Genomic DNA, 14,013 nt, shown 5'->3' with positions numbered 1-14,013 from the left:
CCCCCCCTCCCCCTTCCCCTTCCCCCCTTCCTTCCTCCCCTGTCTGGTTCGTCTTCTCTTGGGTTTGACTCCACAATTTAATAAAAACACTACTCACTGTTCACGCTGCACAGTTGGACTGTCGGCCAGCGAAGACAGCCCCAAAATATTCATACAAAAAAAGGGCTTCAACTGATGCCGTGCATGCATGCATGCGTGCATGCATGCATGCATTTATGTATGTATGTATGCATGCATGCATACATACATACATGCAGGTTCTGCTTCAACACACGAAGCCCTCAAGCACGCGATGCACAAGCACATTAGAGTACCAACAAAGACATCAAAGTGCTGCTGCTGCTGCTGCTGCTGTTGCTGCAGCTACTGCTGCTGTCGCAGTAGCAGCAGTTGCAGCTGTAATGTCCAAGTAAGGACGACGACGCCTGAGCTCAACATATGGCCCATCGGCCCTGAGATGCTTGCATGCATGCATGCATGCGTGTGCATGCATGAATGCATATAGGGCTTTACTAGGGCCTGCTGAACCTCCGCATCTACTACGGCTGCTGCATCTGCATCTGCATTTGGTGTTGTTGCTGCTGCTGCTGCTGCTACTGCAGCTAGAAAAGCTGCTGCTGCTGCAGCAAAGGCAGTAACATTCAAAAAGAGACATACAAAACATCAAACTGTCAAAAAGTTAAGCGGAGCCTTTTCGTTGGTCCCATGCCTTCTTGTGCTGCTGCTGCTGCTGCTGCTGCAGGGCCCATCTCCTCCCTTTTCTGTTTCTGCGGCCCCTCACCTGCTGCAGCAGAGTCGCAGGTTCCCTGCTGCTGCTGCTGCTGCTGCTCCACATCGGGTGTCGCTCCTGCTGTTACTGCTGCTGGTGCTGTTGCTGACGCTGCACCTGCTGAAGGGCAATCCCATGGAAACAACGTCTCCACTCCAAGCTGCTCCTGCGGTTGCTGCTGTTGTTGCTGTTGCTGTTGGTGTTGCTGCTGCTGCGGCGCCGGGATCAGCAGCAATGTCTGCAGCACCTCCTGCAGCTGTTGGACGGCCTGGCTGCTTAGAGCAGCAACCCTATGAAGGAGCATTTGCTGCTGTTGCTGCTGCAAGGCCCCGTCCTCCCCTAACGGTTGCTGCTGTCGGAGATCTATATCACCAAGTAGCTGCAACTGTTGCATGCGCTGCTGCTGCTGCTGCAACGCATGTTCCAAGTGCGACACAAGGAGCCGCCGTAGCTGCGCCCTATCGGTGTCTGTTGGTACGTTTGCCACGCTGGTAGGCTGCAGTTCCTGCTGCTCTGCCTGATTCTGCAGCAGCAGCTGTTGTTGCTGTTGCTCTTGCTCTTGTTGCTGTTGCTGCTGCAGCTTAATACGCTGCTCATGCAGCTGCTTCTCCACTGCCGCCACTTCCCTTGCACGATTTAACAGAGACAGGATGTCCCCAGCGAATTCGATTAGCTTTTCCCCCTGCAGCGCTGCTGCTGCTGCTGCTGTTGTTGGTGCAGGAGCAGCAAGAGCAGCTGCAGCAGGCAACTGCTGCTGCTGCGATGCCAATATGCCGCTGCTGCTGCTGCCGTCGTTGCATCCAGTTTCTGCCAGCAGAACAGAGACAGCGCCTGCTGCTGCATCCTGCACTGCATTTGCAAGCTGAGGTGCACCAGCCACAGCACCAGCAGCTGCTGCTGTCGTTGCAGCGGCAACAGGAGCTGTTTGCGCTGCTGCCTGCTGCAGCAAGCTATCATGATAAAGCGCCGGGAGAGCAGCAATGTTATCACAAGAGCTGCTGTTGCTGCCGCTCTCGCTACTACTGCTGCTGCTGCTGCTTGTGTTGCCTCCTACAGTCTTGCCCTTGGGTGACGATCTCTCTCGGCTCTGTTGTCGGAGCTCTGGTGCAGCTGCTGCTGCAGTTGCTGTTGTTGCTGCTGGGGCAGCAGCTAACTGCCCTGTGGGTGTTTGCAAATGCCTTTCTGTTACTCCTGAGGGTCTGTCTGTGGCTGGACTGGCTCGTGTGCCGCCTGCTGCTGCGGCTGCTGCTGCAGCTTCTGCTGCAGCTTCTGCTGCTGCTGCTCCCTGTTGCACTACAAGCTCCCTATAGGCAATGCATGCCTCTCTTGCTTCCTCCGAGCTGCCATAACGAGCAACAGCAAACCCTTTGCTGCGCAGCCTCCCTTCAGACCTCCACTGACACCTCCATAGCTGCCGAGCTGCATCGAAGTAGACGCCTGTGGGTGTGTTGCTGCCGCTGCGGTTGCCGCTGCGGCCTGAGTGAGGCCCCTTGGATCCGCTGCTGCTGCTGCCCGCTGCAGCAGGACGCAGCAGCGAACTCTCATCCTTCACTGCTGCAGAAACTCCACCATGACGCTGAGACACACCTTGGTGCTGCTGGGCAGGGTGCTGCTGCTGTTGCTGCTGCTGTTGCTGCAGCTGCCTGTGGCTAGGAGATGAGGACTGCTGCCTACGGCCCCTAGAATGAGAAGTAGGACCACTGGCTCCAGAAGCAGCAGCAGCAGCAGCTGCTGCTGTGACAACGCGATGACGTGGAAACAAACGACGCTTTGCTGCGGCACCCGTACGGTAGAGGCCAGCGAACAGCGCTGGCAGCAGCCGAAGCTCCGATTGCTGTTGTTGTTGTTGTTGCTGCTGCTGTACGGAAATGTTGGAGGATGCAGCAGCGCCGCGGGGGCCTTCGATCATCTCCCCACCTTCTCCTGTGGCTGCTAAGTCTTGCTGATAGTGCGTTTGCTGCTGCTGGTTGCTGCTCCCCGCAATAGGAACACCAGTCGCTGCTGCTGCTGCTGCAGCTGCTGCGGTAGTTAAGGGCCGTAACGGCGAAGGCGCCCTGTCATTAGCTGGAACTGAATGCGCAACACACCAAATGCAGGAACAACAGGGGAAAGCAGTAAACTACCTAGCTAGCTATCCAGCTAGCCAGCGGAAGTTCGTGCTCACAGAAGGCCCACTGCCTCTGTGCCCCAATGAGCAGCAAGCTATCTAGCCCATCTAACCAACAAACTAGCTAGCTGTCCGGCTAGCTAGCTAGCGAAATAACGACATACCTCTGCATATAGCATGTATTTCGTCTCCTGCTTCCTCAATGAGTTCTGCTGCGACAGGAAATCCAAAATCAACTTCTGCGCCTTTCCTTACAAATCCAACTAACTGCCGCAGAGCTGCTAGCAGCACATCCATACGATTCTCATTTGAATGGGCGTCGCTGCTGCTACTGGTGCTGTTGCTGCTGTTACTGCTGTTACTGCTCTTAGAAATACCGCTACCGACATCGCAGCCAAGTGGCCCTGCAACGTTATCTGGGAGCGGAGAGGAACCTGCTGACGGCAGCTGCTCCTGGTCCTGCTGCTGCTGCTGCTGCAACGGCGATGAGAGCTTCCCTTCACTGTCGCTGTCTACGCCGCTGCTGCCCTCCTCCGCCGATGTTATTCTCAAGGAGACGCTTCCGCTCACAGTGCGCGCCCATAGAGTACCTGTGGTGCTGCTGCTGTTGCTGCTGCTTTTGCTGCTGCTGCTGCTGCCTGCCTCTGTGCTCGAGAGGGCCGTGCTAGGCTTGGTGCTCTCCTCACCTGCGTGGCCTACTGCTTCATCGTCAGCAGGTGTCTGTTGCTGCTGCTGTTGCTGCCGCTGCTGCTGCTGCCGCTGCTGCTGCGACAGCAGCAACGGCCCCAGTACATCAGATGCATGCATTGTCTCCTCTGCTTCCTCCCCTCCCCCTGAGGCCGGGGCAAGAATAATCAGGCGAGACGCTGACGATCCAGCATATCCATTTTTCTGGCTGCTGCTGCTACTGCTGTTGCTGCTGCGGCGGCAGCAGCGACACATTCTGTTGGTGCAGCAGCAAGCACTGCCCCAAGCTGGGCTTTTATCACCGAGGGGCTGCAGCACGCCAGCCGACGTTGTTGTTGCTCCTGTTGTTGCTGTTCCTGGTGTTGCTGCGCCGGCCGCTGCTGCAGCATCTGCCGCACCAGTGCAACAGCAGCAAGCATGCCGCATCGCCCCCAATTGCCCTTGCGGCAGCAGCATCCGCTGGGTCGGCAGCAACAGCGTCAGTAGCAAAGAAAGAGTCAGGGTGTCTCCTGCAGCCATGTCGGTTACCCCGAGGTATTCGCAAGTGTAAGACGGTACATGCCGCTGCTGCCGCTGCACCTGCTGCTGTTCGTGTTGCTGCTGCTGCTGCTGCTGCAGTGGAGCAGCAATTGCCTCAAGCAACCCACGCGTCGTCGGCTCCTTGCTCTGCCGCAATTCTCCTGCTGCTGCTGCTGCATACGCCTCTTGCTTTTTAGAGCTGCAACAGCAGCTGCAACCTACACGATACGGTGGCTGCTTCTGTTGCTGTTGCTGCTGCTGCGCCTCCTTCTCCAGGTGCTGCAGCACAACTGCGCATGCAGCAGACCCCTCGAAGGTCGCCGATGTGCTGCTGTTGCTGCTGCAGCACAAGAGGCCGCCTGAGCTGTGCTTTGCTCTTTGGAGCTGCCTTACACTCTTAAGATAAGAAATGATGTCTTCCTCTGCTGCAGCAGCTTCTTGTTTCTGGTCGTGCTGCTGTTGCTGCTGTTGCTGCTGTTGCTGCGTCTCCTGCTGCTGCGGCACCTGCTGCTGTATCTGCTGCTCTTGTTGTTGCTGCTGCTGCTGTTGTGCCTCCTGTGAGAACATCGAGCCCTCCAGCCCTGTCAATGGGGCTGCAGCTGCGACCGTTTCGCCTGCGGCTTCAGGCACCTCCTTCTCCTGCTTCACGTTCTGAAGCCCATGCTGCTGCTGCTGCTGCTGCTGCTGCCGTTGTTGAGCCTGATCGGCGGTAGACTCCTCCGGCGCGCTGCTGTCAGCATGCGCAAGGGGTTTGTTAAGAAGTGCCAGCCGCTGCAGCGCCTCATCGAGATTTACGGCCCCCACTGCCTCCACATCAGCGCCAGAAGCAGCAACAACTGTCGTGTCCCTTCCAGCAGCAGCAGGGGACGCGTGATCCCCCACTGGGCCAGCAGCATCTTCTGCTGCAGCAGCCGCAAGCCACTGAAAGCCCTCGCTGCTCTGATGCCGTAAGAGGGGAGATAAGCCCCCCTCTGTGTCCGTATCTAGACAGCCTTCAGGTGCCTGTGGCTGCTTATGCTGCTGCTCCTGCTGCTGCTGCTCCTCCTGTTGTTGTTGTTGTTCTTGTTGTTCTTGTTGTTCTTGTTGTTGTTGTTGTTGTTGCTGTTGTTGTTGTTGTTGTTGCTGCTGTTGTTGTTGTTGTTGCTGCTGCTGCTGGTGTTGCCGCTGCAGCAGCTGTTCCACGAAGCCACACGAGCGCAGGCCCGCTGCCAGCAGTAGTTGCTGTCCCTCAGCCGTGTGCCGCAGCAGCCGCAGAGGCTGCTGCTGCAGCTGCAGCCACGGAGACAGGCGACGTAAGGCCTGGCAGAAGGTAAGATGTACAGACACCGCATCAAAGACACAGGGCTGCAGCACCTCGTGCAGCAGCAGGGACCAGGAGAGGTCCTTCCTGCTTTGACCATCGCCGTTGCCTTCCTGCTGCTGCTGCTGCTGGTGTGGAGAGGCAGCAGCAGCATACAACTCAAAACAAAAGAAGTCCTCCCGCCACCTCAGACCCACTGCTACAAGCTGTTCTGGTTTCCTGAAGCTGCTACTGCTGCTACTGCTGCTGGTGTCTCGCTCGTCTGCCGCTGCATCTCTGCTGCAGCAGCAAGCCTGTAGCAGCAAGGGGCGCGCCAATCTGCGGAGACGTTCGATGAGGCCTCCAGCAACTTCAGACAATTCCTCGGCATATGAAGCTGCACATACACCCCAACAAATAACAAAGACAAACTACCGGTAACTAGGAAACTACAGCCAAGCACTGTGGCTGCTGCTGCTGCTGGTGTTGCTGGCTCTGCTGTCGTTGCTGCTGCTGCTGCGACACTGCCACTGGAAGAGCACGAATGCTGCTGCACAGCTGTCTATCCAAGCTCATAGACGGAGGGCACCACTGACACATCCTACATCAACTATTGGTCTGTTAGCTAGCTGTTAGCTATATCCTGGCTAGCTACTGGCTATCTAGATGCAATGTATCTCTAACTAACCTTCAACTGCAGCATCGGCGAGGAGGACGCGCAAGGTCTGGTTAGGCAGGCTTGGGAGACAGAATTTGTCCTTTATATGCAGCAGCGACCTTGCTGCTGCTGCTGCGGTTGCAGCAGCAGCAGTCGTTGCCGCCGCTGTTGTTGGTGCTGTTCTTGAGCTGTCCTGGTGGGCCGCCGACAATCCCAGCATAGTTCCTGTCTCCGCCTGCTGGAGATGTTGCTGCTGTTGCTGTTGCTGTTGCGGCTGCTGCTCTCGCTGCAGCAGCAACGCCATCTTCTTGCATCGGAACCATGTCAAGCACATCCGCCGCAGCCGTCGTAGCACGCGGCCCTGCGGTTCGTCTGGGGAGGTACGGTGTACATCCAGCAGCAACAGCTTGACAAGAGATATATCTACCTGCGTGTTGTGAGTGTGCAACAGCACAGGGCGCTGCTGCTGTTGCTGCTGTTGCTGCTGCTGCGTTTCCTTGCTGCTGCTGGTGCTGGTGGTGCCGCTGGAGCTGCTGCTTTGTTTCGGATGCAGTGGCCAGTCGACAGTGTTATCAGCACAGCAGCAGCAGCAGAGCTCCCCCAACACTCCATCTTTGGTGTTGGCTGTAGTGGACGTGGTGGTGGTGGTGAAACTGGTGTTGTACGAGTGCTGCTGCTGCAGCTGCTGCAGCATCTGGCGACGGCGGGCTGCATGAAGTAACAGCAACCCAGGTACCCGCAGGTGCAACACCGCTTGTGCAGCAAACGGCTTCCCTCCTGCTGCTGTTCGAAGCAGCCAAACTCCTTCTCTAAGGTTAGCTGAAGCCTTTAAAGACCTGCTGCTGCTAGAGCCTATGCCTCTGCTGCTGGTGGTGCTGCTTGTGCTGGTGCTGCTGTAGCTTCCCGCACCAGCAGCAGCACCCTGGTACACGTAACAGCTCCGGCCCCTGCCGCTGCAGCTGCCTCCGCCAATACTGCTGCTGCCAACTGCTACGAAAGTGGGGGGATCTGACTCTAGCAACTGCAGCAGCGAGTCTGCAGCAACGCAGCAACTACACATGCACCGCACAAGCTTGCTGCTGCTGCTACTGCTGTTGCTGCTGTTCTCGCTGCTCGGCGCATGCACCCTTTGCGATTCGGGGATAACCTCTACCGATTCCGTTTTGAGGCAGGCCAAATCTTCCGCCGCTGCTGCTGCTGCTTCTTTCCGCTGCATCCTCTGCTGCCTTCTTAGCAGCACCGCGGAGTCACGCGCTGCTGCAGCAAACCGTCTGCCAATGTGGTAGCCGTAGAGGCGGGTGGGGAACGCCACGGGATCGAACACCTCGACGCCACCAGAAGCAGCAGCAGTAGCAGGTACAGCAGGGGAAGATGCAGCAGCGGTAGCATCTGTTTCTGCTGCTTCCGCCATAGACGCTGCTGCAGCCGTTGTCGCCTGCTGTGCTGGTGCCCCAGAGGCATCCATTCTAGCAGTTGCTGCCACTGCCGCTGCTGCCGTTGCTGCTGTTGTATGCGTATGATCGTCTCGCCTTAGGTGTACAGACATCCAAGCAGGTGGAGGACCCAAAAAAGTAATGGGGGGAATATCGCGGGCTACCAAATCATCGGCGAATGCAACAGCAGCAGCAGCTTGCTGCTGTTGCTGCTGTTGCTGCTGTTGCTGCTGTTGCTGCTGTTGCTCCTGATGATCCTCTTGCTGCTCCTGCTGTTGTTCTTGCTGTTGTTCTTGCTGTTGTTCTTGCTGTTGCTCCTGCTGCTGCTGCTGCTGGTAGTGATGCGTCTCTTCTGCCGCAGGCCCTTCGAAGAGGCAAGGCTCAAAAGGAAGTCCTTCCGCTGTCCATATGGCGGGACGACAGCAGCAGCAGCTGTTGCAGCAACCACTGCAGGGGGCTGGTGCTTCTTGCTGCTGCTGTTGCTCTTGCTGACCCTTCTCTGCCGCAGCATTATCTCCTGCTGCTGCCTCGTGCTGCCCCCCGAGGAAATCCAGGCGCAGGCAATAGCAAGCGACATCGTCTGCGTCCCTCAGCGGTACAGCAGCTGCTGCAGCAGCAGCAGGCAAGAAGCTGTGCCGTTCTGCTGCTGCCGCTGCTGCTGCTGCCGCTGCATCACCTCGACACAAAAATAATGGCAGCAAATCTACCGAAGGGCTCTCAGGGTGAGGAGGCACAGGAAGGCTGCAGCTGCTGCCGCTGCAGCTGTATCTTCGGTGCTGATCAGTCCAGCTGCTGCTGCTGCTGTTGCTGCTGTTGCTGTTACTGCTTCTGCACGCATATCCCCTAACACAACAACCGCCTCCGCTACCTTTCCAGCTCTTGTTGCAGCCGTTCTTGCAGCAGCAGCAGCAGCAACTGCTGCTGCTGCTGCACGCAGCGGGACTTATTGCTGCCCAATGCTGCCGATACACCTCAGGCTCTGCTAGTGCAGCGAGCAGCGCTGTTGTTCGATCTAGCAACACTTCTGCTGGCTGCAGCATTAGCCGCATTCCTATCTCTGTCTCCCTGCAGCGGGTCCTCCATCTGCTGCTGCTGCTGTTGCTGCTGGGTGTACACAGCACATCGCTGCTGCCGCTGGCAGAGCTGCTGGGGCTTGAGCAGGCTTTGCTGCTGTTGCTGCTGCTGCTGCTGTTGCTGCTGCTGTTGCTGTTGCTGTTGCTGTTCCTTGAAGACTCGAGGAGAGGGGGCATTTCGTGTTGCGCAGTCTGGTCCTGGTGGGAGGCATCTATTGCAGCAGCTTCTGCCGCTGCTGCAGTTGCTGCTGCTACTGCTGACTCAGCAGCAGCAGCTGCTGCCTCTGTCCGCACCTGCATGCTGCTGCTGCCGCTGAAGGCGCAGGAGGCGTCGGGGCTGCCGCGAGTTTGCGGTTGATGCTGACGCTGCCCGAGTTTTTCCTGTTCGTGCTCCTGCCGCTGCTGCTGCTACTGCTGCTGCTGCTAACAGTGCCACCACCCCCACTACATTTGCTGCTACTGCTAGCCATGCTGTTACAGGGACAGTTGCTGCAGCAGCATACCTTTGCTGCTTTAGTCAAGTCAGCTAGTGTGCTGCGGAAGGAGGGGAGGAATGAGAGAAAGCCCCTGTTCTGTGTGCTGTTGCAGTTGTTGCTAGATTTGCTGCTGCTGCTTATACAGTTGCTGAAGTTGCTACTGCTGCCGCCGCCGTCGCCGCACAAGCAACTCCCTGTGGAACTTCAACAGCTTCCGATGCCCCTGCTGTAGCTCCCTCTGCTCCTACTGCCGCCGCTGGTCCTCCTCCTGCGGCTCCTGCTGCCGCTGCTGCAGTTGCTGCTGTTATTATGGCAACCCCTAACTGCTACGAAGGTCTACTGTTGCTGCTGCTCCACCAGCAGCAGCTGGTGCTGCTGCTGCTGCTCTTGGAGACAATCGATGCCGCTCCTCCCCCGACTGCAGCAGCAGCAGAATACAAGGTGATGGGGGGTTGCACTTCTGCTAAAGAGGTTTTGCTGCCGTTTAAAAGAGGAAAACAGCAGCAGCAGCAGCAGCATTTGCTGCTGCTGCTTGATAATTGCTGCGCGCCCAGGCAGAGCCCAGGCTCGAGCAGTGGCAGCAGCCGCAGCAGCACTAGGAGCTGCAGCACACGGTAGTGCTGCTGCTGTTGCTGCTGCAGAAGCAAATTAAGGTAAATACGGAGATAATTTTGGCTCCTCTTATTTTTGTAAGGAAAGCAATACCCCCCGCAGACGCAGGAGCAGCAGCAGCGGCAGCAGCAGCCGCTGCAGGACCTTCAGCATCGACGGGCTTCCAGTTGATGGCTTCCAGCGTGCAGCAGCAGCAGCAGCAGCAGCAGCAGCAGCAGCAGCAGCAATGAGGGGCTTATCTTACATCTTTACCCTCAGAAGCTACTCATAAACAATTTATTTCCTCCTCGTTGTCTTTGGCTTGTCTCTTTGCTGCTGTGTTGTTGCTGCTGCTGCAGTTGCTGCCTCATCATTGCAGGACCAGCGGCCTGCTAGCGGAGCAGCAGCAGCCGCAGCAGCAGCAGCAACAGCAGATGCTTGTGCCGGCGACAAAAGCCCAAGTTTTCCTGCCTATAACTTCCCAATTTATCTTCCCCGTGCCGCTGCAGCAACTGCGTGTTTGCTCCCGCAGCAGCAGCAACAGCAGCAGCCGCTGCAGCAGGAACAGAAGCAGCTCCAGCAACTCCCGCCGCAGTAGCAGCCTCATTTCACATTCCTCCCCAAAGTGGGCGAAACGCATTCAGCTCTTGCTGGTGTACAACAACAGCCATAGCAGCAGCGGCAGCAACACCACCAGCAGCAGCAGCGGAATATCCTTTGCAGCACCTGCTGCCAGCAACCCACTGACTCTGCGGTCTCGTCTATAGCAGCCAAAGTAGCTGCAGCAGCATTCACTGCACATCGTCTTAGCTTCCGTACTGGCAGCCCGCATTAGCAGCAGTAGCAACAGCTGCAGCAGACTGCAGGCACAGCAGCAACAACCTGCAGCTGCAGCAGCACATCCCAGCAGCAGACACTGGCCAATCGTCTAAGGATGCCACGCCGCTGCTGTGTATGGCAGCTGCCGCAGATGCTGCTGCTGTTGCCTTTGCTGCTGTTGCTGCTTCAGACTCAGCAGCAGCAGCAGCAGCAGCATTTCTTTTTAATCCCAGGTGCTGCTGCAACTTCTGCTGCTGACGCGCCCTCAGCCACGCCTGAGGCAGTAAAACCAGCAGCAGCAACAGCAGCAACAGCAACAGTACCTGATGCTGCTGCTATTGAAGGCACTGAACACGCGGCACCGGTGTCAAAGGTGTCTATAGGAGCTCCAGAGCAGTCCGATGCTGCTGCCGCTGCAGCAACACCACCACAAGCAGCAACAGAACGCCCCCCCTCAAGTGGAGAGGAGCCTTCTACTGCGGAGTCTGCGGCTGCAGCAATGCTTGCTGCAGCAGCAGGACCTTCATCATCTTTTGTACCATCTGTAGAGCAGGGGCAGGAACAACTGCAGCAGCAGGATCAGGAGCAGAGGCAGCAGCAGCAGGAGGCTGCTGCGGCTGCGGCAGCTGCGGACAGTGCGCAGAAGGCAGCAGCAGCAGCAGCAGCTGCTGCTGCTGCTGCAGATGCTGTGTCTACTGGCCTTTTGCAAGCAGACGTCACCAGCTCTCCTGCAACTCCAGCTGCAGAAGCAGAGAAGGCAGCGGCGGCGGCAGCAGCAGCAACGGAAGAAGCAGCAGATGCAGAAGCAGCATCAGAAGCAGCAGCAGCTGGAGAAGCAGAAGCAGCAGATAACGATGATGACTCTTCCTTATCTGTTGCTTTATCTTCTCTTTCCTATTTACCTGGTGCACTAGCAGAAAGATTAAAGGGTGCTGTTCGTTTTGCTGCTGTTGCTGCTGCTGTGCTGATGCAGCTCACACCCCTACCGACAATTGCACGGTAAACTCCACCTGCTGCTGCTGCTGCTGCTGTTGCTTTTGAGGGCCCCTAAAAAAAGCTTGCTGGAGGGGTTCTGGTGATGCTGCTGCTGCTGCTGCTGCTGCTGCTGAGCGTGGTGCTGCCTCCCCTAGTTAGTAGCACTTCGGCAGTCCTGCTTGCTGTCGCTGGAGGTGCTGTTCCTGCTGCTGCTGTTGTGTGTGTTTCTGCGTCTCCCTTTCCTTGCTTCTTCTGCATCTCTGTTTGCGGTTGCTGATGCTGTTGCTGCTGCTGCTGCTGTGTGCAGAATAGCTACATGCAACAGTACATTAGGTTTATCGTCTCTTCCTTTTTTTAGTTTATTTTTCTCCGCCTGTTTGTGGCTCCTCTACGGCATATTAAGGGTAGACCCCACCATCTTACTCCCTAATGTATCAGGTGTTATAGCAGGTAATTTGTAAACCCTAAATCCTAAACCCTAAACCCCAAACCCTAAACCCTAAACCCTAAACCCCAAACCCTAAACCCTAAACCCTAAGCACTAGACACTAAATACTAAACCCTAAAAAGCCGAAATCCTAAATGAGGAGGGAGGGTGGGAGGAAATTCTTGTCCAGAGGGTTTGCTTGAGGTGGCAGTCTTGCCTGCTGCAACAAGCAGCAGCAGCAACACAGGGACTATCTTTGGCAGCAGCAGCAGCACCAGTGCTATCTTTACAATCATCATCATCAACACCACCAGCAGCAGAGCTATCTTTAGCCACCCCCGGAGCAGCAGCAGCAACAGCACCAGCACCAGCAATTGTGTTTGTGTCTGTGTGTGTATACAGGTGGATGGTTTGTGTTAACATTTTGGGCAAATACAACAAGAGGAGAGAAGCAACGATTTCTTTTATCTTTTTATCTAAAAGGAGGAGCAGCAATTTTAATTATTTTAATTTTTATTTGTCTTGCATTTCCTCTAAATGTAGCAGAACTTATTGTAGGACTTGTTGCTTGTAAGCTTACTAATTAAAGACTCCCCTGCTGCTGCTGCTGCTGCTGCTGCTGTCTTCCTTCTTTGTTTGTTTGGTGCTTCCTCTGTTTGTTTGTGCGTTTCGTTGTTTCTGTTTTTCTTCGCTTCTTCCTGCCTTTGACTCTCTCGTTACTTTTTTTTTTTTGCTTCTGTCCTCTCTTTACCCTTTCCTTGTCCCTCTATTTATTTGTCTTCTTTATTTATTTGCTTTCTCTGTAGTGCGTGCCTATATATCTAGCAGATTGCTGTTAGTGCCTGCTGTTTTCCTTTGGGGTTTTGTGGCTGCCCTCCCCTCAATTTGTTCTCCTCCTCTACATAGTGCAGTGTATGCATGGGAGGTGCTTGCTGTATTTGTTGTTCGAACCCGATCCCGACCGGACCGATCCCCATCGATCCACGTCCATCCCCATCGATCCAGATCGATCCCCACAAATCTAGATCGATCCCACCGCCCGATCGATCTCGCTCGCCCAAATCGATCCCGATCAATACTGATCCCGATCGATCTTGATCGATCCCGATCCCGGTCGATCCCGACATCGATCCGTGTCGTGCTGTGCTGTGTGGTTGTTGGGTTGCTCAGCTGCCGTGAATGTGTTGTCATACGCCTCCCCCTTGGCCTCGTTGCGAGTAGTATTAAAGGAGCAAACAACAGCATGCATGCCTGCTGAGGTGTCTGCTGGTAATTTTATTTGTTCCTTATTATGGCTCATCTACGGCTGTATGGTGGGGGATCTCTTCATCGTACTCCCTAACCTCTTAGGTAAGGCTCCCTACAGACAAAATGCAAGCTCAATATGCCGGCCCGGTATCTGCCTAGCTAGGAATTTATCTGTCTAGCTAGCTGTTTGCCTGTCTTGATAGATATTTAGCTATCTAGATACCTTTCTATGTAGCTAGCTGTGCCGCTTCTTAGCTAGCTATTCAAAAGCCAACAGGCTATGGACAGCCCCTGCCTCTTTTTTGTTATTCATCCTTTTGCTCCTTTAGGCCCGAATTGTCATATACCCATTAATTTTGCTTCTGCTGCTGCTGTTGTTGCTGCTGTTTGCTTTTGCAGGTTTATGTGTTGGCATAGCCCAGTTGCTGTTGTTGGTGTTTATACCTCCTCCTTCTCGTCAGGGTTTCTCTGCTGTCTGCAGCAGCAGCAACACCAGACGTCACACTCAGAAGGGTTGGTTTGGGGGGCCTCTAGGTTTCTTAAGGAAGGATGACGCCAATGGCTGGGGAGACAGCAGCAGCGACTGCAGTACAACTGCATGCGCTACTGCATGCAGCAGCCCCAGCATCTGTGCGCTTTCTCCTTCTCTTCCGACACATGAAGAACTGCTGCGCCATTGTGCCTTAGATGCTGAACAGGAACCTCTTGACGAAGACTTCCTAGAGTAGGCAGCAGCAGCAGCAGCAGAAGCAGCAGCATCAGCAGCAGCAGTGACGCAGCAAAACAAAGAGGACACGTTCCTATGCGCAGCGTCTGTTGCTCCTGCTGCAGCAGCCACACAAAGAGCTGTGGGGGGATCCTGAATGGGCAGCTGCTTGTGCTGATGTTCCAGCTTCTGTTACTGCAGCAACAGGAGCAGTAGGAGCAGCCGGTGCTGCTGCTTCATCCGGTT

At 55.7% G+C, this 14,013-nt stretch overlaps 2 protein-coding genes across 2 annotated transcripts; one reads left to right on the top strand and one right to left on the bottom strand.

Annotated features, from left to right (window-relative positions):
* Positions 1-671: 671 nt before the first annotated feature.
* Positions 672-8,825, bottom strand: EMWEY_00045060 (hypothetical protein, conserved; the record flags this gene model as incomplete). The annotated part of the gene is made up of 3 exons (XM_013482976.1): positions 672-2,839; positions 3,041-5,758; positions 6,050-8,825. 3 exons carry the CDS (start codon positions 8,823-8,825, stop codon positions 672-674), a joined length of 7,662 nt encoding a protein of 2,553 aa, XP_013338430.1.
* A 1,701-nt stretch (positions 8,826-10,526) lies between these two features.
* EMWEY_00045050 (mtN3/saliva family domain-containing protein, putative) lies at positions 10,527-13,789 on the top strand (the record flags this gene model as incomplete). Its single annotated transcript, XM_013482975.1, has 5 exons — positions 10,527-11,410; positions 11,745-11,836; positions 12,025-12,222; positions 12,984-13,082; positions 13,461-13,789. 5 exons carry the CDS (start codon positions 10,527-10,529, stop codon positions 13,787-13,789), a joined length of 1,602 nt encoding a protein of 533 aa, XP_013338429.1.
* Between the last annotated feature and the right edge of the window lie 224 nt (positions 13,790-14,013).

The sequence above is a fragment of the Eimeria maxima genome, genomic scaffold (genome assembly GCF_000499605.1).
Source record: "Eimeria maxima Weybridge genomic scaffold, Emw_scaff884, whole genome shotgun sequence".
NCBI lineage: Eukaryota > Apicomplexa > Conoidasida > Eucoccidiorida > Eimeriidae > Eimeria > Eimeria maxima.
Note: the sequence above shows the minus strand (reverse complement) of the source record. Positions and strands in the feature narration are given on the sequence as shown.